The sequence below is a fragment of the Thamnophis sirtalis genome, unplaced genomic scaffold (genome assembly GCF_051295495.1).
Source record: "Thamnophis sirtalis isolate CommonGarterSnake01/CBP01778 unplaced genomic scaffold, rThaSir2_p1.2 scaffold_2, whole genome shotgun sequence".
Lineage (NCBI taxonomy): Eukaryota > Metazoa > Chordata > Lepidosauria > Squamata > Natricidae > Thamnophis > Thamnophis sirtalis.
Window position 1 is genome coordinate 176,133,163 of NW_028261382.1, and position 26,138 is coordinate 176,159,300.

Here is a 26,138-nt window from a genome sequence, read left to right on the forward strand (position 1 = left end):
CGGGCGGCTTACAACAATACATTTAAAAATAGAAGTTAAAAGCCCAAAAACATAGATTAAAAAGACCACAACGCACATCCAGTCCGATCGGGGCTGGAACTCAATCGTGAGTTCAACAGCCCGGGGCCTGCCGGAATAGCCAGGTCTTAATAGCCTTTCGGAAGGCCGAGAGAGTGGGTAGGGTCCGGATCTCTGGGGGCAGTTTTTTCCAGAGAGTCGGAGTGGCTACAGAGAAGGCCCTCCCCCGGGTAGTTGCCAGCCGACATTGTCTGGTTGACGGCACCCGGAGAAGGCCCTTCCTGTGCGATCTTATCAGTCGTTGGGAAGTATGCGGCAGAAGACGGTCTCGCAGATTTCCGGGTCCTAGGCCATGTAGGGCTTTAAAGGTGATAACCAGCACCTTGAATTGCGCCCGGAGACCAATGGGAAGCCAGCATCTCACTGCGGGCCACCAGTGTGACACCCCTGGTCTAGATGAAGGATCTCCACTCCAGCCTTATTATGAGAGGGGACGGGTTGCAGAGCTGGAAGGAAAGATGATCGCCCTCATTCAATAGGATCAATTCCAGGTATTCCTGATCTTCAACTAAGCCCCCAATCACATTCCCATTCTCTCTAGAGTGGTTATCTTTATGGGAGGAACCTACGAACCATTCTGTAGGCCCAGGCCACATCATTTTCTTCAGAACCAAACACAGTTTGACAACCTACTGAAGGAAGCTGCCATGACTTGAGATACAAACTGCTTGTACACCTACTTGTTCATATCTCCAACAGCTGCTGGTATACTTCTGAGTGCATTGCAGGACACATTGAGCTCCGTTAAGGTTGGAATGCTGCACACCGCCAAAGGGAAATCTCCTAAGTGATTGTTGGAAAGGTTTAAGCTTCTCAGTTTAGTGAATCTAGAATAGAGAGGGGAAAAACCAGAAAAGGCGTTACAGATTAATAAAAATAGCATCATAGGAGAAACATGTTAACTTAGAATACCTTAATACTAGTGGTGGGATTCAGCCAGTTCGCACCATTTCGGGAGAACCGGTTGTTCACTTTCTGAGGAATTCAGTGAACTGGTTGTTGGAAGAAACCATTAGGGCAGAGAACCGGTTGTTGAATTATTTGAATCCCACCACTGCTAATACAGTTTAAAAAATCAGCCCACTATTATTTCTCCCAGTACTAGCAAAAGAGGCTAGGGTGATTTCCATGGTTGACTCTTTACTGATGTATCATCACTTACAAAAGCTGTAAGCTTAAATGGAAAAAGGTATGTGCAGATGTTAATTTTGTACCAAGTAAGGAAAGCAGTGATCAAAATACAGAATACTCAAGGGTGCACTAAAAGTCCCAGAACTATCCCAATAAAACCTATAGCCCAAGGCTGAATCCCACCACTGACCATAATTCAACCACATGGCCCCACATCCACTCAAAATAACATCATCGTGCAGCAGCCCAAACCTGGGGAAACGGCCGTGAAACTTTTCACCCTATATATGTGTTGTTAGTTGCAACATAAACAAAGCAATGCTGGCTTTCCCCATCTCTGGCTGCCTCTTTCTTCTTCAGATAACTCTACGCGCTGCCCATTAACTGAGACAAGCAACGGAAATGCTGGATTGGCCACTTAGCTCAGATGCAGCGGAAAGTCAATTTATCGTGAAACATCTTTCCCTGACTTTGAAATGTATCTGTTAATGTACTGAGGATGTGACGGTAAAGAAAAGTGTGTAACTGTTCCAGGTCGCTTTAGGTTTCAACATTTAAATTTAAATCATGTGTGGCAGCTTTTGTTTGTTTGTTTGTTGAGGCCATTGCTAGCAAGCTGTGGGTACAACACAGAGGTGGGTTCCTACCAGTTTGCACCTATTCGGTAGCACCGGTTCGTCAAATCTACCGAACCGGTTAGAAGAGGTTCCACCAGTGGACCCGGAAAGCAGGCCACACCTACAGAAGGGGTTCCAAACTTTTTTGAAACCCACCACTGGTCCTTGGATATGATTATTCTACACTATCATGCTCATATTTATAAAACTCAGTGCCTCTGTGAAAGGTAAGGATGACTACTGCGTTTGTGGTGCAATCAGAACATTGCGTGTGTTGAAGTTGTTTTAACGCAAACCAAAGATGCCTTTTAAGAAACAAGTTTACATCCTATTCTTATGCATGCCAGTGCTGTGTGTGAGGTCATTTAAGGTGGTTCTGACAAGTGTCGTCGGCATCTTCATATCCGGTCACATGGGCGGCAAGCCACTCCCATCCGGTCACATGGGTGGAAAGCCACTCCCACAAAGGAGGCCACACCCACAGAGTAGGTTCGAACAATTTTTGAAACCCACCACTGATGTGGAGGCACCATGAGGCCTCCATGAGGCCAGTTTTTTGGCCAGCGGAGTGCTGCTGGAGGCCAGGAGGGCCAAAAACGGGCCACATGGGGACCCCATGGAGCCTCTGCATGGCCTGCTTTTGGCCGGTAGAGAGCTGCATGAGGCCATGGAATTAGGGAGATTTCTCTACCCTTATACATTGCTAGTATTTTCATGCTACATGCTATGTTTATCCAGAAGGGAAAAAAATCTAGCATTCTAAAAATCTACAACATCCTTGAGCATCTTCCTGCATTTGCCATCTTGAGCTGTCAGCTTTCTGGTTGAAAAGCTCAGTGTCTTTAACCACTGAGCCATGGCGGCCCCTTTAAAAATATGGAACCTTTCACGAATCTGCGTGACATCCTTGCTAATGTTGCTTAGGAAGTTGCTAAATTGGAGGATAATAGCAATAGCAATAGCCGTTAGACTTATATACCGCTTCATAGGGCTTTCAGCCCTCTCTAAGCGGTTTACAGAGAGTCAGCATATTGCCCCCCACAGTCTGGGTCCTCATTTTACCCACCTCAGAAGGATGGAAGGCTGAGTCAACCCTGAGCCGGTGAGATTTGAACCGCTGAACTGCTGATCTAGCAGTAGCCTGCAGTGCTGCATTTAACCACTGCGCCACCTCGGCTCTTGATGTGGATAAATTGATGTGGATAGTGGAGCATCATTAATACTCTGGATAAACTTGACAAAGATTGGTTTATCCTATTCTAATGCCACCCACATTTGTTGGGACTAGAAATACTAGAATTCCCAACCATTTTGGGCAATATATCTTGTTACAACATGATACTCGATTGGGGAAGACTGCAGTACATTGGTAAAGAGATATTTGAGTCACGAGTAATATGTGGTGTTTTTTGACATCTTAAAAGACTCTTCTCAAGCAGCTGTCATGAAAACAGTCAGGGAAGAAGCAATTAAAGATAATCCTGCACCTAGCGAAAGATGTGAGGTTTACTGAATTGACTGAAAACAGTGACCGGTGTCATCAAAATAGGGACTAGGATGTTGAAAAGGTAAACATCGAGATTTGTTTTCCACCCCTCACGTAATACAGAACTTAAAGGTCATCCAATGACATTGAGACGCAGAAGATCTGGGATAGACAAAGGTTAACACTTTTTATGAGTTCAGTTCTGAAATATTCTTAGTACGCAATAATAAAATCCAATGGCTAATAGCAATAAAAACGGATTGCCAAAAAGGAAAAAGGGGGTCACCAGGAAACCCCTTATTAGAATCTTTAATGTATAATATTTACTGGGAATAAAAGTGGCACCATGCTTACAAGCTTCCCCTTTAAATCTAGTTAGCCAACGTGGGAGAAGAAAATTTTGGACCATAAGGCCTTCGCTATGTTCCTATCAATGGATTAAAGGCAACGGTGATATCCAATAATTTGACCAAAATATTCAGTCCATCCCACGCAGATTAAGATCCGTATAAAGTGGAAAGGAGAGGAGGAAGGAAGGAAGGAGAGAAGAAAGAGAAGAAAGGGGGATAGGAAGGAGGGAGGGAAGGAGGGAAGCAAGGAGGGAAGGAGGGAAGGAAGGAGGGAAGGAAGGAGAGAAGGAGAGAAGAAAGGAGGAAAGGAAGGAGGGAATGTAGGAGAGAAGGAAGGGGGGAAGGAAGGAGGAAAGGAAGGGGGAAAGGAAGGAGAAAAGGAGAGAAGAAAGGAGGGAAGGAAGGAAGGAAGGAGGGAATGTAGGAGAGAAGGAAGGGGGGAAGGAAGGAGGAAAGGAAGGGGAAAAGGAAGGAGAGAAGGAGAGAAGAAAGGAGGGAAGGAAGGAGGGAAGGAAGGAGGGAAGGAGGGAAGGAGGGAAGGAGAGAAGGAGGGAAGGGGAAGGAAGGAGGGAAGGAAGGAGAGTAGGAGAGAAGAAACGAGGGAAGGAAAGAGGGAGGGAGGGAAGAAGAAGTAGGACCGTTGTAAGATAAGATGGATCTATGGGATGATAAAATAGCAATCTTCAAGTATATTGTCAACTGTAGGGAAAAATTGTTATAAATACATATTATTAATAACAGTTATGAGATCATATAATTGTGAATGTATATATGAAATTGATAAAATAAATATATAAAAACAAGATCCTTATAAAGTAGAAGTATTTGCCCCAAGTGTTTTGTAGGTGCATCTTTGTGTGTGTCTGCACACTCTTTTACGCTGAAATTTCAAGCAAGGCAGTTTAAACCCCCTCAGGACAGAGTTGATTGCAATGTTTCCCTTCAACATGCTATTTCCCTTATCGCAGCGGGTTTAGGGTTACTAAAAGATAAAGCTCAAGGAATATAATATACCGTGACAACAAAAGCCTAATTGCTTTCTTTTTGAAGCAGACAAATCACCGCAGAGGAGAGATGAAAGCAGGAGTCCATCCAAAGTGCAAGTGTTTTCCCTCTAGACAACGGAGCCTTTGTGCTCATGGCAAGAACAGCCTTACAATAAGAAAGGAGAGTGGTTGGATACAGGAGGCCTTGTATTTATGTAAGTGAAATGAAAACAGCACAACAAGGATTATTTTATTATTCAGATTCCCTCGACCAGACATACGCAACCTCTAAAAAGCGGGACGTTTACAGAACAACGATTTGAGGCTCTATCCAGGCAAGTTGCTTGAACGCCAATCCGCCGCGCTCTCCTTTATTATGCACTAGTGTGTTTCCTAAACGGATAAGAATAAGTCGTCCTTTTATGCGCACACAGTACAAAAGCTCCCTACCTCTTTGACAGCACACACCTTTCTACTGTGTTGTAGCAATTCAAACGGTCACTCACGCCCTCGTCACCTCGAGGCTGGATTATTGCAACGCGCTCTACATGGGGCTACCCTTGAAAAGCGTTCGGAGACTCCAGTTAGTTCAGAATGCGTCCGCGCGAGCGATATTGGGTGCGCCGAGGTACACCCACGTTGCACCTGTCCTCCATGAGCTGCACTGGCTACCGATTGGTCTCCAGACTCAATTCAAGGTGTTGGTTATCACCTTTAAAGCCCTACGTGGCTTAGGGCCAGAGTACCTTCGAGACCGCCTGCTGCCACATACCTCCAGTGGCCAGTAAGATCTCACAGGGTGGGCCTCCTTCAGATGCCGTCAGCCAGACAGTGTCGGCTGGCGGGCCCCCGGAGGAGAGCCTTCTCGGTGGCTGCTCCGACTCTCTGGAACCAGCTACCCCCGGAGATCCAGACCATACCCACTCTCATGGTCTTCAGAAAAGCTGTAAAAACTTGGCTGTTCTGGCAGGCCTGGGGCTGTTGACCTCACTGTTGATGCACACTCCATCACAAGATTGAAATCCTGTAGACCAGCAGGGAAAACAGCTACTCATTTAGCACAGTGTTTCTCAACCTTGGCAACTTGAAGACGTCCGGACTTCAACTCCCAGAATTCCCCATTCGCTGGCTGGTTTACAGAGTCAGCATATCGCCCCCACAGTCTGGGTCCTCATTTCACCCACCTCGGAAGGATGGAAGGCTGAGTCAACCTTGAGCCGGTGAGATTAGAACCGCCAAACTGCAGATAACAGTCAGCTGAAGTGGCCTGCAGTACTGCACCCTAACCACTGCTCTAGGCCGTCAATCATTCTAGGAGACAAAATGCTACCTTCCACCAAAATATATTTGAAATGATTACTACACCCAAGTTGGTAGCAGCCTTAATCTCAATATCCGACAGAAGGAGAAGAGGCACCCACAGACTCAACCAAACCTGAACGAAGTACTGGCTGATGTGTGGCACAGGAAATCAGGACAGGCGTGTCTGAAAACTGTTTGTAATTTGCAGAGAGATTGAAAACGTGATGGTGGCGTAACAGGGTTTGTGGCTGATCACTGAAAAGTAAATCAAGAGCCAACTACACAGCTATGTCCTTCTTGGAAAATAAGCTATTTAGGAAGCTAATTGAATTGTTTTATTTAGAGACCAATTGCCCAAAATATAGTACGCTTGGAGAAAAGAAAAGAAAAGACAGGAGGAACAACCAAATAATAATTATCCTATATAATAGGCTAAACAAACTATTCCACATTCAGACAGTTGTTTATGTTAACAATGCCAGAGTTAAGCACCTTTTACAGCAATAGCCATTGAGCAGATCTTAGAAACCCCTCTGGAGATTCTGTAGAAGAAGTTAACAGAAAGGATGTTATTCTCTTCAGCTGACCTGCTGGCACAATTGGCTGAAAGAAGAGCTATTAAGCCACCACAAAATTAGATTAGATTAGATCTAATGAATTTATAGGCCGCCCAATCCTGAAGGACTCCTGGCGGCTTACAACAAATACATTTAAAAAAATAGAAAATGGGCAATGCAGTAAGGCCGGTGAGATCGAATTGATCACCCCTTCCAAATGGTTCCACCACAAAACCGCGGACGACAAATTCGGTCGACGAAAGCGCGCATTTGACGTCATCACAGCGCAACAAAAACATCGCGCTGTGATCGAAAAATGTAAAAATAAAGCGAAAACCTTACCCTAACCCCCCCAAACCTAACCCTAAACCTAACCCTTACCCTAAGCCTAAATCTAACCCTAAACCTAACCCTTAACCTAACGCTAAACCTAACACTAACCTTTAACATAACGCTAAACGTAACCCTAACGCTCTAAACCTAAACCTAACCCTAACCCTTACCTTTATGTGAATCGGCTTGCTTTAATTTTATTTTTATTTCAATTTTTAATTTTTTTCGTCGCGCTGTGATGACGTCAAATGCGCGCTTTCGTCGATCGCGTTTTTGTGGACCGCGGTTTTGACGGGTCACGTTCCAAATAGGAACAACAACAAAAAGGATCTTATACAGAATTATATATTCCATTTAAAGTCTTTGATGGCGAGGATTCTTTATCGTGCATCTAGTCCAGGATACAGCTGTCCTGTGCAGGATGACGTTATTAATAAACTACGGGCTGGGATAAAAGGTTTTCCAAGCAAGCCTTTATAGTAATATTGGAGTGTTTATTTATATTTGCTTGCTGTAGTATCACGGGCCAAATATCAACATAAAAATTAAAACAAGGTACACGAAGATAATTTGGCACATTTGTGATTATGTATGTATCACAGCCACCAAAAATAAAAGGCAACAGTGCAAAATTTTATGACTTTTCACAGAATTTTACTAATGTGTTCCCTTAGTAAAGAAGCACATGATTTACACTTGCTTTCATTCTTCTCTACAGAGGAGTAGTTCAGAGAACCGGTAAATACCACTTCTGACTGGCCCCGCCCGCATCTATTCTCTATCTGCCCCCCAGCTGATTGGGAAGAAAGCGAGAGCCGAGGTGGCGCAGTGGTTAGGGTGCAGTACTGCAGGCCACTTCAGCTGACTGTTATCTGCAGTTCGGCGGTTCTAATCTCACCGGCTCAAGGTTGACTCAGCCTTCCATCCTTCCGAGGTGGGTGAAATGAGGACCCAGACTGTGGGGGCGATATGCTGACTCTGTAAACCGCTTAGAGAAGGCTGAAAGCCCTATGAAGCGGTATATAAGTCTAACTGCTGTTGCTATTGCTAAATCTTAGCTTGTTGGTAGGTCCAAATGCAATCAAGTGACCGCACAGGTGATGTGTCAGTCATAATTCTGAGAACAGGTGGTAACTTTTCTTGAGTCTGCCATAACTTCAAAGGGTCCTTAACTTATTCCTTTTCCTGTTGCGTCCAACTAAGAATGGTAGCTGTCGTAGTTATAAAGAACGATCCTGGTCGCTGAAACCTGATTGCAACTATCTCACCCTGCTCAAGTTGGAAACAAGAGACAATTTAAATGACAAGGCACAAACCCCTAACTGCTTTACTATGTTTGTTAACTATTATATCTTATTCCCACATTTTATGTGTGTTTTTGCCACTAGAGTGTCCTGTGGCTATAATGAATTATTCAGTAACAAAGTTGAAGTGCGGTCAACCAAAATCAGTACATGGGACTAAAAGGAAGTGTTTTTTCCCCCCCCTTCCTGGGACAGGAAGAAGACTTAATCCTCCCTTCTAGTCTGAAGTGTCCTTTTCCTGGCAAATCCACTTGAAGTGAACAGAAAGATAATTAAATCCAACCAACGTTCTCTTTGATAGTAAACGCTTTTCAAATTACATCACAAAAAAATAATGCAAATAGTTTTAGAGGCAGCTATTGGGATACAGTGAAGAAGGAAAAGGCACTACAGACTGGGTGAAGTAGAGAAAGTAGAAAGTAGAGTAGAAAGTAGAGTAAAGTAGAAGTAGACTACTTTAACCAAGATCCCAACTAGCATTCAGCTTTGCAAGCAACAATTTGAATAGCTGAAAGTCTTTAACAGAGACCCTAACACAGTGTTTCTCAAACCTTGGCCACTTGAAGATGTCTGGACTTCAACTCCCAGAATTCCCCAGCCAGCATTCGAGAATTCTGGGAGTTGAAGTCCAGAAATCTTCAAGTGGCCAAGGTTGAGAAACACTGCCCAATATTTAGCAATAGCAATAGCAGTTAGACTTATATACCGCTTCATAGGGCTTTCAGCCCTCTCTAAGCGGTTTACAGAGTCAGCAAGTTGCCCCCACAGTCTGGGTCCTCATTTCACCCACCTCGGAAGGATGGAAGGCTGAGTCAACCCTGAGCCGGTGAGATTAGAACCGCCGAACTGCAGATAACAGTCAGCTGAAGTAGCCTGCAGTACTGCACCCTAACCACTGCACCACCTCGGCTCTTAAATATTTCAAATGGAAAAAGAGTCGATTCTCTAATCTTTTGCAAGTAATCAATACCATAGAAATGAGCAGACAAAGCAGAGTGGCAAAATCTGGGGGGCATTTGCCATTTGGTTTTGCAAGTATAATTCGGTTTAACATGGTCAATGGATCATTGTGGTTTATTCTCTTTAGCCTCCTCTACCCATTTTTAACAATGTGACCTTCCCACAAATTCACCCACACAATAAAATATCGTTGCAACAGTCAGTTCCCATGGAACCATCCAGTTATAGAAAATGGATTGGGCTCTTGAAAATCACTCTGGGCACACACACGCTTGAGGTTCAGGTGAGACACAAGGACTTAATACAGCTAGAAACTTTTAAGATTTAAGATTTAGTTTATTTGTATGCCGCCCTTCTCCGGGAGGGACTCAGGGCGGCGAACAACTCCAAAGGGAGAAAGGGGACACAAACACAATACACGTAATTAAAATACACAAGAGTCACACAGCCATACAAGTCGAGAGGGGAGGGGAACTCATCAACCCCAGGCCTGCTGGCACAGCCAGGTTTTGACGGCTTTCCGGAAGGCCTGGAGAGAGGTGAGGGTCCGAATCTCCGCGGGGAGTTCGTTCCAAAGGGCCGGAGCTGCCACAGAGAAGGCCCTCCCCCGGGTAATAGCCAGGTGGCATTGGCTGGTGGACGGAACCCGGAGGAGGCCGACCCTGTGCGATCTAACGGGTCTATGGGAGACAATTGGCAGCAGGCGGTCTCTCAAGTACGAGAGACTTGGTTTAAGAGAGTTTAAAGCAACTGCATCCCCCCCCCCCAAAAAAAAGGGAAAACGAAATAGATTAAAAAGCTGTTTTACCTTTGTAAGTCGTCGAGTCCTCTGGCCATTGATGAGCTAGGGTTCAGCCTTAGGAAATTTTGCTTCAGATTGAGATGAGTGAGGTCCTGGCTGTAGAAAAGATTGGCAGGTATATCCTCCAGGCTGCAACATGAGAGATCCACGGAGCTTATTCGCTGGGAAGCAATCTAAAAAACAAACCCAAAAAATTAAAAGTGCTTATTGGCTAAAGTTAAGGATACTTTGCTGCTTATCAAATTAGTTCAGCTATGATCACATGACCCCAGAGTATTGCAACCGTCATAATACACGCCAGTTGCCAAGCATCTGGATTTTGATTGCATGATCATAGTGGGGATGCTGCAACCTAAGTGTGAAAACGATTGTAAATCACTTTTTTTCAGTGCGTTGTAACTTCAAATGGTCACTATATACATGGTTTTAAGTTGGGAACTGTTCCCCTGAAAATAAGACCTCTTTGGATAGTAAACCCAATCAGGCTTTTGATCGTATGCGCTAAAATAAGCCCTCCTCAAAAATATTGCAACACAACAGCAGCCATGAGGTGACCACGCTCACCGCCTCCTGTACCTCAAAAAAGACCTCCCCGAAAATAAGGCCTAGCGCTTATTTCAAACGTCAAAAGAAAATAAGACCCACTTATTTTCGGGAAAACACGGTACCTGTACTATTTCTCTAAGTTCTAACTACTAATAAAATCTAAAGGGATGGGGGAAGATTTGATTTCATTGATTGACTGATTGAGATGATGATGATAATGATGATGATGATGATGATGATGATGATGATGATGATGATGATAATCTTTGGTGAGATTCACAGCCTTTGGGGCTGGTTGGTAGCTCAACAGCTCGAGTCCTAACCAAGGACCTAGGAACTGTTAAGGTAACGTTGGGGGATATAAGCTGTTCCAAGTTGTTGTTGTTGTTGTTGTTAAGAGCCGAGGTGGCGCAGTGGTTAGGGTGCAGTACTGCAGGCCACTTTAGCTGACTGTGATCTGCAGTTCAGCGGTTCTAATCTCACCGGCTCAAGGTCGACTCAGCCTTCCATCCTTCCGAGGTGGGTGAAATGAGGACCCAGATTGTTGTTGGGGGTGATATGCTGACTCTGTAAACCGCTTAGAGAGGGCCGAAAGCCCTATGAAGCGGTATATAAGTCTAATAAATAAATAAATAAATAAATAAATTTATATGCTGCCCATCTTGCTATCCAAAGTAACTCCAAAGACAAAGAGGGTTTGACAGCAGTGAAAGAGTAAAAGAAATTAATCCTACGAAAGAGAGCTTAGGTATGATTTCCCGAAACACATGAAATACATTAAAACATGGAGAAGATGATTAACTATCATACTAGGAGTTTCATTAGTTTATTTCCAACTCAGTTAATGAGAGGCTAATAAAAGGTAAACTAAAATAGAGAGAGAAGATTCAGCATCATTGCCCGGGGACTGGATGTTTCTCCACAGCAAATACCACTAATAAGTGTAACAGACGCTTTCATGGGGGCACCAAGGGAACATAATTAATCTGATTTATTATGGTCTCCAACTTTGTTACTTGGTTCAATCCTCTATCACTTAACTAAAAGCTGAATATACATAATTTATTACAGAGGACACACAATAATCATTGAAAGCTATCCAAATGGCTGGGGGGGAATTTTGTAAATGCTCAAAACTGCTAAAAATGGTTGCTAGGAGTTGAAAATGATTTAGTGGGCATATAATTAATCAACGGCAAGTAGGTTTTAGCTGGAGCATGATAATGTTCACTAAGTTGTGTTCACACTAGGAGGAAAAGAGGAAAAAACTAGAAAGGTAAACCCAGTGTGGCATGGAGAATTTTTTGTCTGTCGTCTGTCCGCCCATCCATCCATCCATCCATCCATCCATCCATCCATCCATCCATCCATCCCCCCTTAGGGTAAATAAATTTTTCAGCTGCATTTGAAAATGGCGGGGTGAGTGTGAGGATAACTTACATAACTTGAGGTCTCTTGGGTATCTAAAACAAATGAATGGGGCTTTATAAGTTCACGGACTATCTAACATTAATTAGCCAAATGTTATGATTGCATTGGGTTTTTTAAAATTTAAATTATCCTTCACTCTCAGTTTTTATCATTCTGTCAAACAATGGCCTATATGTACATGTCTGTATGTGAGAACATGTAAGAGAAATAGGAGTCCTTCGGGATTGGGGGGGCGGCCTATAAATCTAATAAATTAAATTAAATATGCTTAAAATTAAATAAAAGCTTTCTTGAACTTGATAATGTAGTTTATATTAGACATAAACATCAGGCTGCAGTCTTTTTTTTCTTTTTCTCCAAAGGCAACAATCAAGGATCATATGCCTTTGGCAACAATCTAAGAATGATCTTTTAATAACATAAAATTAAGAAGGAATTTCTAACCTCAGGACACGATGTGGTGATTCACAACGCCTTTTGAATTGGACTTAACTCTGGGTGAGTTTAGCTTCGTTTGTTGCTTACTGCACAGGTTCTGTACAGTACAATGCATTTTCTGGCTCAAATTTTATTAGTATTGCCACGACTACTAAATAATTAATAGCCATAATCAATGCACTGTAATTAATGTTACTAAACTGAAAAAAATATAACTTCGGTGCAACATTTGTTTAAAGAAGGCAGTTTTAAAAGCTGAATCCTAGCATTGACCCGAGTGATAGAGATAGATTAGTAAATCAAAGCTACGTCACAAGGCCCCCGCTAAAAACCTAATGGAAATACAGGTTGTCCTTACTTAGCAACACTCATTCAGCAATAGAGCCGAGGTGGCGCAGTGGTTAGGGGTGCAGTACTGCAGGCCACTTCAGCTGACTGCTATCTGCAGTTCGGCGGTTCTAATCTCACCGGCTCAAGGTTGACTCAGCCTTCCATCCTTCCGAGGTGGGTGAAATGAGGACCCGGATTGTGGGGGCGATATGCTGACTCTGTAAACCGCTTAGAGAGGGCTGAAAGCCCTATGAAGCGGTATATAAGTCTAACTGCTATTGCTAACTGCTATTGCTATTTTTGGTCCCAGGAGGCTTCAGGGAGGCCTGCTAAGGCCCAAAACGGGCCATGGGGGGAGGGTGCACATGTGCGGGAGGGGCAGGGAAGCATGGAGGGAGTGTGTGCATGGGCAAGGCAGCATGGTCCACGGGGGGGGGGCGGTCACACATGCATTGCATTATGGGTGTGGCCACGCTTCCAGCATGCGAGGACAAAACCGTTATCTATCACTGGCAAGATCTGTAAGCATTCTTACCTTCCAGGGAATTAAGGATGCCAAAAAGTGCTCCATTAAGGGTCAGTTTTAACGGTTCCACCACAAACCGCGTTCGACTAAACCGCGCTCAACGAAACCGCGTAGCTGATGTCATCAACAGCGCGACAACAGCGCGGAGACAGAAGCACGCTGTAAACGCTAAACCTAAAATTAACCCCTAAACCTAACCCCCCTAAACCTAATCCTAAACCTGACCCTAAACCTAACCCTAAACCTAACCCTTAACCTAACCCTAAACCTAACCCTAACCCTTAACCTAACCCTAAAGCTAACCCTAAAGCTAACCCTTACCTTAAGTTGAATCGGTTTGCTTTCAAAGCGCTATTTAAAGCGCCCTTCTTTCTCCGCGCTCGCTGTTGTCGCCCTGTTGAGGATGTCAGCGACGCAGTTTAATCGGGCGTGGTTTAGTCGAGTGCGGTTTTGTCGTGCCACGGTTTTAACAAGACTTTTAAAGTGAGAAAATGTTAAGGGAGGTTTGACGGGCTGCAGCCACGATTTGAAGTCTAGACGGATTTGATGACACGTTGCAGAACCTAAAGGAAGCTCTAATGAACTTGGTTTGTTACTGTGAAGCTTCTCAGAACTTTATAATAGAGCTGTAAATCTTGAAACTGCAGGCTGGTTATCCTTGACTTTAAATACATTTAGGGACACCAGGGCGACATTACTGTTGCCACTGCTGATGAATCATAAAATTGGAAGTTTTATGGGTCCAAACAGAAGCACCTTTCATCTGTTTCTTCTCGGACAAAGATGACTGGAAGGTAACACCCAAATATTTGAAATATTTTTATTCTGCTGATAAACTTCCAACTTACAGCTACATTTTGCTTAGTGATCAGTACTAACAGTTCTAGAGTCGCTAAAGGTCACTTCTGCCTTACTATAAAAGGGAAGTACTTGAAGGCTCAATCTTACACCTGCCAGTTTTGTACAAACCACACCTGCATTACAGGTAAGTCCTCGATTTACAAAAGTTTACTTCCTGGCTGTTCAAAGTTACAGTGGCACCGAAACAGTGACTTATGGCCATTTTTCACACTTATGACCATCGCAGCATCCCCATAGCGCCATGTGATCAAAAATTCAGACCCTTGGCAACTGACTCATATTTATGACGGTTGCAATGTCTTGGGGTTATATGATTCCCCTTTTGCGACATTCTGATATCAATGGGGAAGTCACGTTCCCTTAACAACCGTGTTATAAACTTAACAACGGCAATGATTCACAGCTCTGGCAAGGAAGGTGGTACAACGGGGCAAAACCCATTTAACAAATGTGTCACTTAGCAGCAGAAATGTTTGGCTCAATTGTGGTCACAAGTCGAGGACTACCTGGATTGGCTGACAAAAGAATGGAAATTCACAACATTGGAGGGAATTGTTTTCTCACTAAAGCTGATGAATCCAGAAACCTTGGACAGATATATAAGTCCGATGGAGGATTGCATATACAGTATACAGGTAGTCCTCGACTTACAACCACAAGTGAGCCCAACATTTATGTTGTTAAGTGAATTTTGCCCCATTTTACAACCTTTTTTGCCCCGCTTGTTAAGTGAATCACTGCAATTCATAAGTTAGTAACACGGTTGTTAAGTGAATCTGGCTTCCTCGTTGACTTTAAAGGTCAGAAGACTGCAAAAGGGGGGTGACGTGGCCTTGGGGCACAGAAACAGTCATAAGTATGAACCAATTGCCAAGCATCTGAGTTTTGATCACATGATCGTTAAGCTGCTACAAAGGGTGTCTGTTCTGTCCCCCCTTCACGGCTTGTTAACAAACAGCAAGCAGACAAACTTAGCAATATAGCAATAGCAGTAGACTTATATACCGCTTCATAGGCCTTTCAGGCCTCTCTAAGCGGTTTTACAGAGAGTCAGCATATTGCCCCCAACAATCTGGGTCCTCATTTTACCCACCTCGGAAGGATGGAAGGCTGAGTCAACCCTGAGCCGGTGAGATTTGAACCGCTGACCTGCTGATCTAGCAGTAGCCTGCAGTGCTGCATTTAACCACTGCGCCACCTTGGCTCTTAAAGGAACTTTCTTTATCAGTTCTTGGCTCAGACTGGCTTCGAGCCCAAAAATAACATAAATACAGTCTCTGACCAGATAACGGAATGAAAAACAAAACAACTCTTACAAGCAATACACTTCTCCAAGTGTAGCCTTGAATCAGGGTTACAGGAAACACCAAAGCACTTATCCAAGTGTATCAAGCAATGTTGTACGAACCAAGGAACGCATGAAGGAACGTTGACTCCTGCAACTAGGGTGTGGCAGCATCCGTCCTTTTATCTCCAAAACCCCACTAACGAGCCCCAGCTGCATCGTTAATCTTGCATTCCGAAAAGACTCACAGAAGACTGCTGCTGAGTCACAACAGGTGTCCATGTGAAAAAATTGCCGTAAGTCACTTTTTCCAGTGCTGCTGTAACTTTGAACAGTCACTATGTGAACTGTTGTAAGTCGAGGACTACCTGTACATTATACACAATTGTTTTTTTCACCACCTGACAACCCTAGCCCAGGACCAAAAACAGTGGCATCAAATTTCCATGGAAGTCGCCTATACCCACGATGGGTGAAGAGGCGTCAAGTACAAGTACAAGTACAAGTACTCTTCAAAATCCTATTTTGAATAAGTTGAATGTTCAGTTATGCGATTAACCCTAACCAGGTGAGTATGTCCTAGGAGAATGAAAAGGAATCGCCATTCCATCCATCAGTGTCCATCCTCAAAAGATTAAAAAATTCCCAGTTATTCCGTTCCGTAAAACAAACAAAGCCACACTGTTAACGTGACATTTTTACTGCCGTGGCTTTCTGAAACCTCAAATGAGGATGCAATCAAGCACGGCATCGAAACGGGACAGAAAGAAGAAGAAAAAAATAGGCCCTGAAAACGCTAATTGCTTCTCAAGCCAACACCCAGGGAGAGCAAACAAGAGTTCATTCCTTTGCAACGCTTAATAACTCAGAGCCAGTTAAAATTGTTTTTGGTTTGCTTATTCCGAAGCAGGGCCAGAAAACACCAGCAATCACGGCCTTCAAGTCTCTAAACTAGGAAAGGAAGATGGAAGGGAGAGAAAAGGAAGGAGAGAGGGTAGGAAGGGAGAGAGGAAGAGTAGGAGTAGGAGAAAGGGAAGGGAAGAAGGAAGGGGAAGGAGAGGAGGAAGGAGGAAAGTAGAGAAGGGAGGGAGGGAGAAAGGGAAAGGAAAGGAGGATGGAAGGGAGAGAAAAGGAAGGAGAGAGGGTAGGAAGGGAAAGAGGAAGAGTAGGAGTAGGAGAAAGGGAAGGGAAGAAGGAAGGGGAAGGAGAGGAGGAAGGAGGAAAGTAGAGAAGGGAGGGAGGGAGAAAGGAAAGGGAAAGGATAGGAGGATGGAAGGGAGAGAAAAGGAAGGAGAGAGGGTAGGAAGGGAAAGAGGAAGAGTAGGAGTAGGAGAAAGGTACAGGAAGGAGGAAGGTAAGGAGAGGAGGAAGGAAGGAAGGAAGTAGAGAAGGGAGGGAGGGAGAAAAGAAAGAGGTAAGGAGAGGAGGATGGAAAGGAGAGAAAGAGGAGGGAAGAGGGTAGGAAGGGGATGAGGAAGAGCAGGAGTAGGAGAAAGGTACAGGAAGAAGGAAGGGGAAGGAGAGGAGGAAGGAGGAAAGTAGAGAAGGGATGGAGGGAGAAAGGAAAGGAGGATGGAAGGGAGAGAAAAGGAAGGAGAAAGAGTAGGAAGGGAAAGAGGAAGAGCAGGAGCAAAGGAGAGGTAAGGGAAGAAGGAAGGGGAAGGAGAGGAGGAAGGAAGAAAGTAGAGAAGGGAGAGAGGGTGGAAAGAAAGAGGTAAGCAGAGGAGGATGGAAAGGAGAGAAAGAGGAGGAGAAAGAGTAGGAAGGGGAAGAGGAAGAGCAGGAGTAGGAGAAAGGTACAGGAAGAAGGAAGGGGAAGGAGAGGAGGAAGGAGGAAAGTAGAGAAGGGAGGGAGGGAGGGAGAAAGGAAAGGAAGATGGAAGGGAGAGAAAAGGAAGGAGAAAGAGTAGGAAGGGAAAGAGGAAGAGCAGGAGCAAAGGAGAGGTAAGGGAAAAAGGAAGGGAAAGGAGAGGAGGAAGGAGGAAAGTAGAGAAGGGAGAGAGGGTGAAAAGAAAGAGATAAGGAGAGAAGGATGGAAAGGAGAGAAAGAGGAGGAGAAAGAGTAGGAAGGGAAAGAGGAAGAGCAGGAGCAAAGGAGAGGTAAGGGAAGAAGGAAGGGAAAGGAGAGCAGGAAGGAAGAAAGTAGAGAAGGGAGGAAGGGAGAAAAGAAAGGGAAAATAAGGTGGTGTTATAACAGGAGGAAGGGATGGTAAACAAAGCAACCCAAACTGTATATTATAACCTATTAAATGAAATAATAAATGTATAAGAATGATAAATGTTAAAACACTTGTAACCAAAGGGCATGCTATATGTGATGATGGGGGGGGGGGGGTTGGGGGGGGTTCATTGTTGTGGGTATGTGTTGTCTATGTAACAAAAAAAATAAAAAAATTCTTATAATAAAATAAAATAAAATAAAATGACCCCAGGACACTGGGGAAAAAAAGTCTCTAAACTAGAAAGGCCTAATATAGATAATAATATTAGATATTACAGGTCAGAGACACAAGTTGACCTTTCTACAACTTCTCCATGGTCTCAAGCTTCACAGTCTCAACAGCCTTGTAGTGCCATCCTGTTTTTCGGAGAACAATAAAAGATAAAATAAAATAAACAAAAAACATGGATTGTCTGTGGGATTTTGGGATGGCTCCATTTCTTCCCCCATTGTCTTATACATTAGATTTATAGAAAGCTGCCTTAATTCTTTTTTTTTTTTAAACCAGTCTTAGCAATAGCAATAGCAGTTAGACTTATATACCGCTTCATAGGGCTTTCAGCCCTCTCTAAGCGGTTTACAGAGTCAGCATATTGCCCCCAACAACAATCCGGGTCCTCATTTTTACCCACCTCGGAAGGATGGAAGGCTGAGTCAACCTTGAGCCGGTGAGATTTGAACCGCCGAACTGCAGATAGCAGTCAGCTGAAGTGGCCTGCAGTGCTGCATTTAACCACCTCGGCTCCTCATGTCTTCCTTTGATGTCTGAAGCCGCTGTGTTCTGAGCCACTTTTCAGAGCAGAATATTTGAACTAGGTATGGAATTTGAAGCCTTCCAAATATTGTTTAATTGCAAATCCGATCATTTCTCTCCAGGGGCTCCATTCTTAAGAGTTTGTAGGAATTCACTCCATCTACTAATCCACTCCTTCTTAGTTTTAGATGTCACCAGTTTAAGAATCAAACGTAAAAACCCTACGGGAGCAGACACAATGCATAATAAGTCTATGCGCAGACAGCTAAACTAAATTTGAACTTGGCGATAGGATTCTCAGTTTAGAGAGACATAAATCTGATAGACATCCAGGATCTCAGCGACGGCCTTAATTGCCACTCACACTGTGACACCTTTCAAGTGATGTTTTAAGGTGGCAAAAAAAGATCGCCCACAGGAAAACAACAGGTAACTTAGGTTCAACTGAAGCATGAAAGCAAAGCTGGTCCTTCAAATTTTATAATGGCATTTGCTTCTAATGCATAAAGAAATCCCGTATCACAAAAAAAAACCTTTGTGTGCATTGCATGATTACTGCCCCAATTAGAACAGCAAAGAGGAATGATTCAAAAACAAGAGGTTTTTTTAAAAAAAGGTCAGGAAACCCAAGCCATCTTTTAAACCAGGTGAATATCCTAACCCAGTGTTTCTCAACCTTGGCAACTTGAAGATGTCTGGACTTCAACTCCCAGAATTCCCCAGCCAGCATTCGCTGGCTGGGGAATTCTGGGAGTTGAAGTCCAGACATCTTCAAGTTGCCAAGGTTGAGAAACACTGTCCTAACCAATGCACTTTTTCATTTGTACTATTCTGAGATGAAGAACAGAAAATCCGAGCTACCATTTTGAGGTGGGGGGGGGGTTCCATATTGGGGAGCCATATCCTTGCTTTGGACCTCTTTTTAATCTACTACCTTCTTCTAGAACAGTGTTTCTCAACCTTGGCAACTTGAAGATGTCTGGACTTCAACTCCCAGAATTCCCCAGCCAGCGAATGCCCACAGAACCAGTAGTAAAAAAAAATTACTACTAGCCCAGCATCTAGCAGTGGAAGAACTGAGAGAAATGTGCTTAACTATAGACACAAGAAGTGCTAGTAACACAACAGATAAGCTGAGTGGCAGAAACAAGAAATTCAACCTGTTATATATAACAGTCCCTAGCTGTTAAAATTTAGGTCTCTTTCACCAGTCCTAAAAAGGCAATGGACTTCTTGCTGTTTATTTCTTGACATGGATGTGGAAAGCAGCTAGACTGTCTTTTGACAAAAGGTTGTATCTTATCTGTTGTGGCCCAGCAGGAGCCGTTGGAGCTGCCACCAGACTCCGCCAGCAAGGGGCCTTATGAGTCGGCTCTGGAGGATGTGGCGGACCCTGGACTGGGTTCCGACTCCAAGCAGGGGCGCAGAGAGGCTGGTTGGCCACCAGGAGGCACCTGAGCCTTGGACCAGTGGGGAGGAGACAAGGGAGAGTGAGCCGGAAGCCAGTAGTGGGTTGTTCCTGGATGCACGCCATCGAAAAGCTAATAGGCGTCAGGAACAATTACGCAATTACAGGAGGTGATTGCACTCAGCTGGTGGTCATTAGGCTCCTCTCCAGACTATAAAAAGCTACTTGTGCACACGGCCCTCTTTACAGAAGTCAACGCAGGATTGAATGTCGGAGGACATTACTGTGAGCTTGGCAGGCTGGATTGCTGCCAAGCCTTATCTGTGTTTTTTGCTGCCCGAGTTTGTCTGAGTTGCTGCCAAGGTCCTTATCTGTTTGTTATGCTTGGCATAACAAACAGAGGTTTTGGTGTCTTGTTATTAAAGTACATTCCAGTTAAGCTTGTCCCGGCAGTGGTTACTGGACGGAGGAGGGGGTCAGAACACTTATCTATGGCTCTTAGTATTCAGGCTTGGCAGCTTCAACCTCTTCACCAGGAGGTTAAGACTCAGAATTCCTCTGTCTGCTCAGGGAGATCTTGATAACTTGTCTAATGCTCAGCGTGTGCCAACCTTCTCGAATTTGGGGTTGGAGCAGAAGATGGACCTATGCAAAGGTTCTCCCACAGACCCATTAGATCTCACAGGGTTGGCCTCCTCCAGGTGCCATCTACCAGCCAATGCCACCTGGCTATTACCCGGGGGAGGGCCTTCTCTGTGGCAGCTCCGGCCCTCTGGAATGAACTCCCCGCAGGGATTCGGACCCTCACCTCTCTCCAGGCCTTCCGAAAGGCCGTCAAAACCTGGCTTTGCCGGCAGGCCTGGGGGTGATGAGTTCCCTCCCCTCTCGACATGTATGGCTGTGCGACTGTTGTCTACTTTTATTATTTGTATTTTGTCTTCTATGTTCCCCTTTTTCCCCCCTTGAATTGTTCGCCGCCCTGAGTCCTCCCGGAGAAGGGCGGCATACAAATAATAAAATTCTATTCTATTCTATTCTATTCTCCTAGCCACAGTTGCCTTATGAATCTTTTAAAACGCACACATTCATTTGTTTAATGTGCTCCGCATTTGTAGAGCTGTTCTACATAAATCCAATTTAGATAGAGAGTACTGATACAGATAGACATCAGAGACAGGTAGCCAGTTAGTATTTAAATGTTAATTATCATGGCGGGTTTCCCAATTTTAAAGTCTACAACATCTGTGCCAGAATTGGGAGGGAAAAGGAATAGCTACGGTATAGTAGTAACCCAGACCTGTGAAGCTGATGGCAGAACACACTCCTCATCACTTCACACTTTTTTCTTCAGAGAATAAATAAGCAACTGCATTGGAAAGCCAGGCAAATTATATTATCGGCATTATTTTTCAACAAAAAGAAGTTAGGGAAAGAAATAATGTAATGTAAGTATGACATCTAAAATATAGCTGAAATATACAACTCAAGAATGGACATTGAAAGTTACAACCTTAGCCAAGATGGCTAAAATATCGGCATATCTTAAAGATCACTCAAATGAGAGATATAAACGAGACTGGAAAAAATGGATTGACTATATACAAAATAAATACGGGACCAAGAAATTCCAGTTAGCCTATGCTTAAGATCAGAAATGATTTAAATTGTTTAAAGTTGGTTCAGCAAGAAGAAGCTAAGGTCAATGTAGAATGTTATTATTATTATTTTTATTTCTTTTTTTTTTCTCAATAGATTTTAGACTGTGTTTGTTAGAAATCTATACCGTGTACAGGTTCTGGGAAGTCGGGGGGGGGGAAGGTGGAGGGGGGTTGGGGGAGAGGGGGGAGGGAGGGAGGGGTCTATATTAGGCTGGACAAGAATTTGGTGGTAAACTAGAATTATTTTGACATACAAAAACTTGTACTTCAATGTCTGACTGATTGAGGAATGATGAAATGTTTGCCTTAAAAGAAATAAAACCTTTGAAAACATAAAATATAGCAGAAAGATGAGATTAATTCAGACTTGCTCATTTGCTGGTATGAACTCTTGAATGCAGTTTTCCAATATTTACCCTTTTTTAAAACCACTAGTGTGTCCTGGCAAAAACAAAGCTTTAACCGTATCCCCATTCGGACATTTCTAGAAAGCAAGTACGGACTAACAGTAGGGATTAAAAAACAACAAACACAAATACTACCAGAGAAATTAGGTCTAGATCTGCTCAGAAATCTCACATGATAATTCCGAGCTGGTCCATTATGGAACAATTTTATTTTTAACAAGATTAAAACTTTGTCCGCAGGATAATCCGGGGGGGCATAGAAAGGTTCGCAAGGGCCAGACAATCCTCTAGTTGCGCACCCAACTTTGCCCTTAAAACCTTGCACAAAAAAGAAACTCTTGAGCATATAAAAAGGAGATTATTTTTTTTAAATAGCTCTCAAAGAAGACTCCCAGCGTAGAATGCTTGGCATAAAAGGATTCCACAATGCCTGCTATTCTGTACTTCTCCCCGTTGCATTCTCAATGGACAGCCTGCAACAAGCTATGCATGTAAATATGTGGTATCTGTATGGGGGAACAGCCATCTAATCCCCGTCTTTTCAAGTAATTGAATAATTGTTCAAGTGGCAATACTTGGAATTCTGCATAATTTAGGCTGTCTTGTATTGTTAACAGAGGACAATCAAATTGCCGAGGACTGTATCTCATTCTGCCTTTGTGGAACTTGGGTACAATGGCGTGAGCTTCATTCTATGTATATTAATATTTTCAGAGAAGAATAAGCAAAGTATTACATAACTACTCCCTTCTTCTAACTTGTCTGAGACATTTCCTTTCTAAGTGTAGTTAATCCGTTTAATATGATGTCCAAATTCTATACTCTATTGCAGTGTTTCTCAACCTTGGCAACTTGAAGATGTCCGGACTTCAACTCCCAGAATTCCCCAGCCAGCATTCGCTGGCTGGGGAATTCTGGGAGTTGAAGTCCGGACATCTTCAAGTTGCCAAGGTTGAAAAACACTGCTCTATTGAACACTAACCAGTCACATTAACATTGGCAGCTTCAACAAGTAAGCTTCAAGTAAGAGCCGAGGTGGCGCAGTGGTTAAATGCAGCACTGCAGGCTACTTCAGCTGACTGCAGTTCTGCAGTTCGGCTGTTCAAATCTCACCGGCTCAGGGTTGACTCAGCCTTCCATCCTTCCGAGGTGGGTAAAATGAGGACCCGGATTGTTGGGGGCGATATGCTGACTCTGTAAACCGCTTAGAGAGGGCTGAAAGCCCTATGAAGCGGTATATAAGTCTAACTGCTATTGCTATCTATCTATCTATCTATCTATCTATCTATCTATCTATCTATCTATCTATCATCTATCTATCTATCTATCTATCTATCTATCTATCTATCTATCATCTATCTATCTATCATCTATCTATCTATCTATCTGGGTGAAATGAGGACCCAGACTGTGGGGGCAATATATGCTGACTCTGTAAACCGCTTAGAGAGGGCTGAAAGCCCTATGAAGCGGTATATAAGTCTAACTGCTATTGCTATCTATCTATCTATCTATCTATCTATCTATCTATCTATCTATCATCTATCTATCTATCTATCTATCTATCATCTATCTATCTATCTATCTATCTATCTATCTATCTATCTATCTATCTATCTATCTATCTATCATCTATCTATCTATCTATCTGGGTGAAATGAGGACCCAGACTGTGGGGGCAATATATGCTGACTCTGTAAACCGCTTAGAGAGGGCTGAAAGCCCTATGAAGCAGTATATAAGTCTAACTGCTATTGCTATCTATCTATCTATCATCTATCTATCTATCTATCATCTATCTATCTATCTATCTATCTATCTATCTATCTATCTATCTATCTATCTATCTATCTATCTATCTATCATCTATCTATCTATCTATCTGGGTGAAATGAGGACCCAGACTGTGGGGGCAATATATGCTGACTCTGTAAACCGCTTAGAGAGGGCTGAAAGCCCTATGAAGCAGTATATAAGTCTAACTGCTATTGCTATCTATCTATCATCTATCTATCTATCTATCTATCTATCTATCTATCTATCTATCTATCTATCTATCTATCTATCTATCATCTATCTATCTATCTATCTGGGTGAAATGAGGACCCAGACTGTGGGGGCAATATATGCTGACTCTGTAAACCGCTTAGAGAGGGCTGAAAGCCCTATGAAGCAGTATATAAGTCTAACTGCTATTGCTATTGCTATTCACAATCCATCACGTGGCTTGATTTTAAAAAAATAATCAATATTAAGCATTACAAATTGACAGGGATCTATGCGTTATCCTGCAATGTCAAAATTCTCAACATCAATAACCACCAAGCTTTTCACAAGCAAGCATTATAATGAAATGATCTTTTCCAAAATCCTAACACTCCTTCGCCTCAATAGCCAGGGATTTATTCCTTTGGGAACAAAAATTTTTTTTGTTTCCCCCACCTGTTCTTGCTTATGTAAAGGAAAATAAATGACTAAATTTAAGGGATCCAATGATATTGATATTTAGCACTATCATAAGCATTTGTTTTGCTAGCAGAATCAAACTAATTAAAATGTCTAATTAGGAAGAATCAAAGGAAGTTCAATTACCGTAGATTAAATAGGTTTGTTTTTCTCTCCAAGTAAAGCTTGATTACTGGTAATATTTGTGTTAAGTCTAATAAACAGCAGGCTTTTTTTTAAAAAAACCAAATTGTAACATTTTAAATTCTCCCAAACTTAGAAGACCATAATTCCAACAAGAATTATTCCAAGGGAATTGATTTATTTTCCTTTCCTGTTCTTCTTTATTAGAATTCGTCTCGTAGAACTACCGGCAGATGAATTATTCATCTAGCATAATTATTTTTACATCACACCCGTGGCCAACTGTGAACCATTTTATCCTTTGGTGGAACTCTCCTCAAATTATATCTTAATATTTTCAACCATGAAGGTGAATTCTTTTTTTTTCCCCTGTGAAATATGCATATGCTCAATGCATTTGCAGAAATGGAAGCTCAGTGTCATTTTAACTTTGCTAATTTGAAAGGCGGCACAAAAGCAACAGGCATAAACCCATTTTTTTTTCATTTACCGTTATGGATATAATGCCATGTGAAAATATTCTGGTTTAGCATTATGTGTGAATACAGCATGAAGAAAGTGACTGAAGGCTCTCTGCTAAACAGGATGAGTAATATAGAGACTAGCCGGATGTCCCCGCTTCACAACGAAACTATGTGAACGGGTTATGCAGGAGGCATTCGGTTCACAAGCCGTTGGCACAGTGGTGGTTGGTGATTGAAACACATAAGGGAATATCCCCAGACCGCTCCTGGGTGAAGGAGTGGAACGTCTGCCAGTTCGGACTGAGGTAACAGAATGTGAGGCAACTGGCAGTTGGAACAGAGTTCTTTTTCAGGTGAGATGGGGAAGTAGTGTGTCTAACTCCTTAGCATCAGAGCGTGTTAATATAAGGCAACTTGCAGTTGGACCAGAGTTCTTTTCAGGTGGGAAATGGGAGTAGAGTGTCTAACTCCTTAGAATCAGAGCATGTTAATATAAGGCAACTGGCAGTTGGAACAGTTCTTTTTCAGGTGGGATGGGGAAGTAGAGCGTCTAACTCCTTAGCATCAGAGCGTGTTAATATAAGGCAACTTGCCGTTGGACCAGAGTTCTTTTCAGGTGGGAAAGGGGAGTAGAGTGTCTAACTCCTTAGCATCATAGCATGTTAATATAAGGCAACTGGCAGTTGGAACAGAGTTCTTTTCAGGTGGGGAGGGGGAGTAGAACTCCTTAGCATCAAAGTGTGTTAATTACTGTATAAGAAATACTAATGATCTGATGGTCATTTAGAAATATCCTTTCTTAGCGAGCACCTAGAAGCCAATATATGGCAAATTTCAAGTTTGTAGGCTTTACAGTTCTGGAGATTTCGTGATGAGTGAGTGGCATTTACCTTTTATATATAGATAGATATTACAAGGGCCCTTCATCAGCAGTTACCTAGATTATCAGGCATTCAGAGCTGTTTAATAGAACAACCTTCTAAGAGATGGACACAGCTTTATATAATATCCTACTTATGTGCTGACAATGGGAGTTCAGTCTCATTTCATTGTGAACTCATAGGTAATTTCCAAGAACTCTGAAGTTCTTAGAAAAGATTCCATTCAAAACACTTCAAAAGCTAGTTCAGAAATTTTTACAACAATCAATGCTTAACACCAATCTTTTCTCAAAAGTTTTCAAATCAAAAGCAAGAATTTTATTGTGGGCTGAAGTGATTTACCGTCTCACCTTTTTCTTAAATAAATATGCCTTTTTAGGTTTACAATTTAAACATCTGCTGCATTTCTAACAAACATTTGCGTTTCCGTAAT

The 26,138-nt window shown here is 42.9% G+C and overlaps 1 protein-coding gene across 1 annotated transcript in view; it reads right to left on the reverse strand.

The window, feature by feature from the left end:
* PHLPP1 (PH domain and leucine rich repeat protein phosphatase 1) overlaps positions 1–26,138 on the reverse strand; it is a 151,191-nt gene that overhangs the window by 41,395 nt on the left and 83,658 nt on the right. The window contains exons 4-5 of the mRNA XM_087707566.1: positions 9,913–10,079; positions 759–905 (exon numbers count right to left, since the gene is read on the reverse strand). Coding sequence (XP_087563692.1) covers positions 759–905; positions 9,913–10,079 — 314 coding nt within the window. The remainder of the gene's footprint in view (positions 1–758; positions 906–9,912; positions 10,080–26,138) is intronic.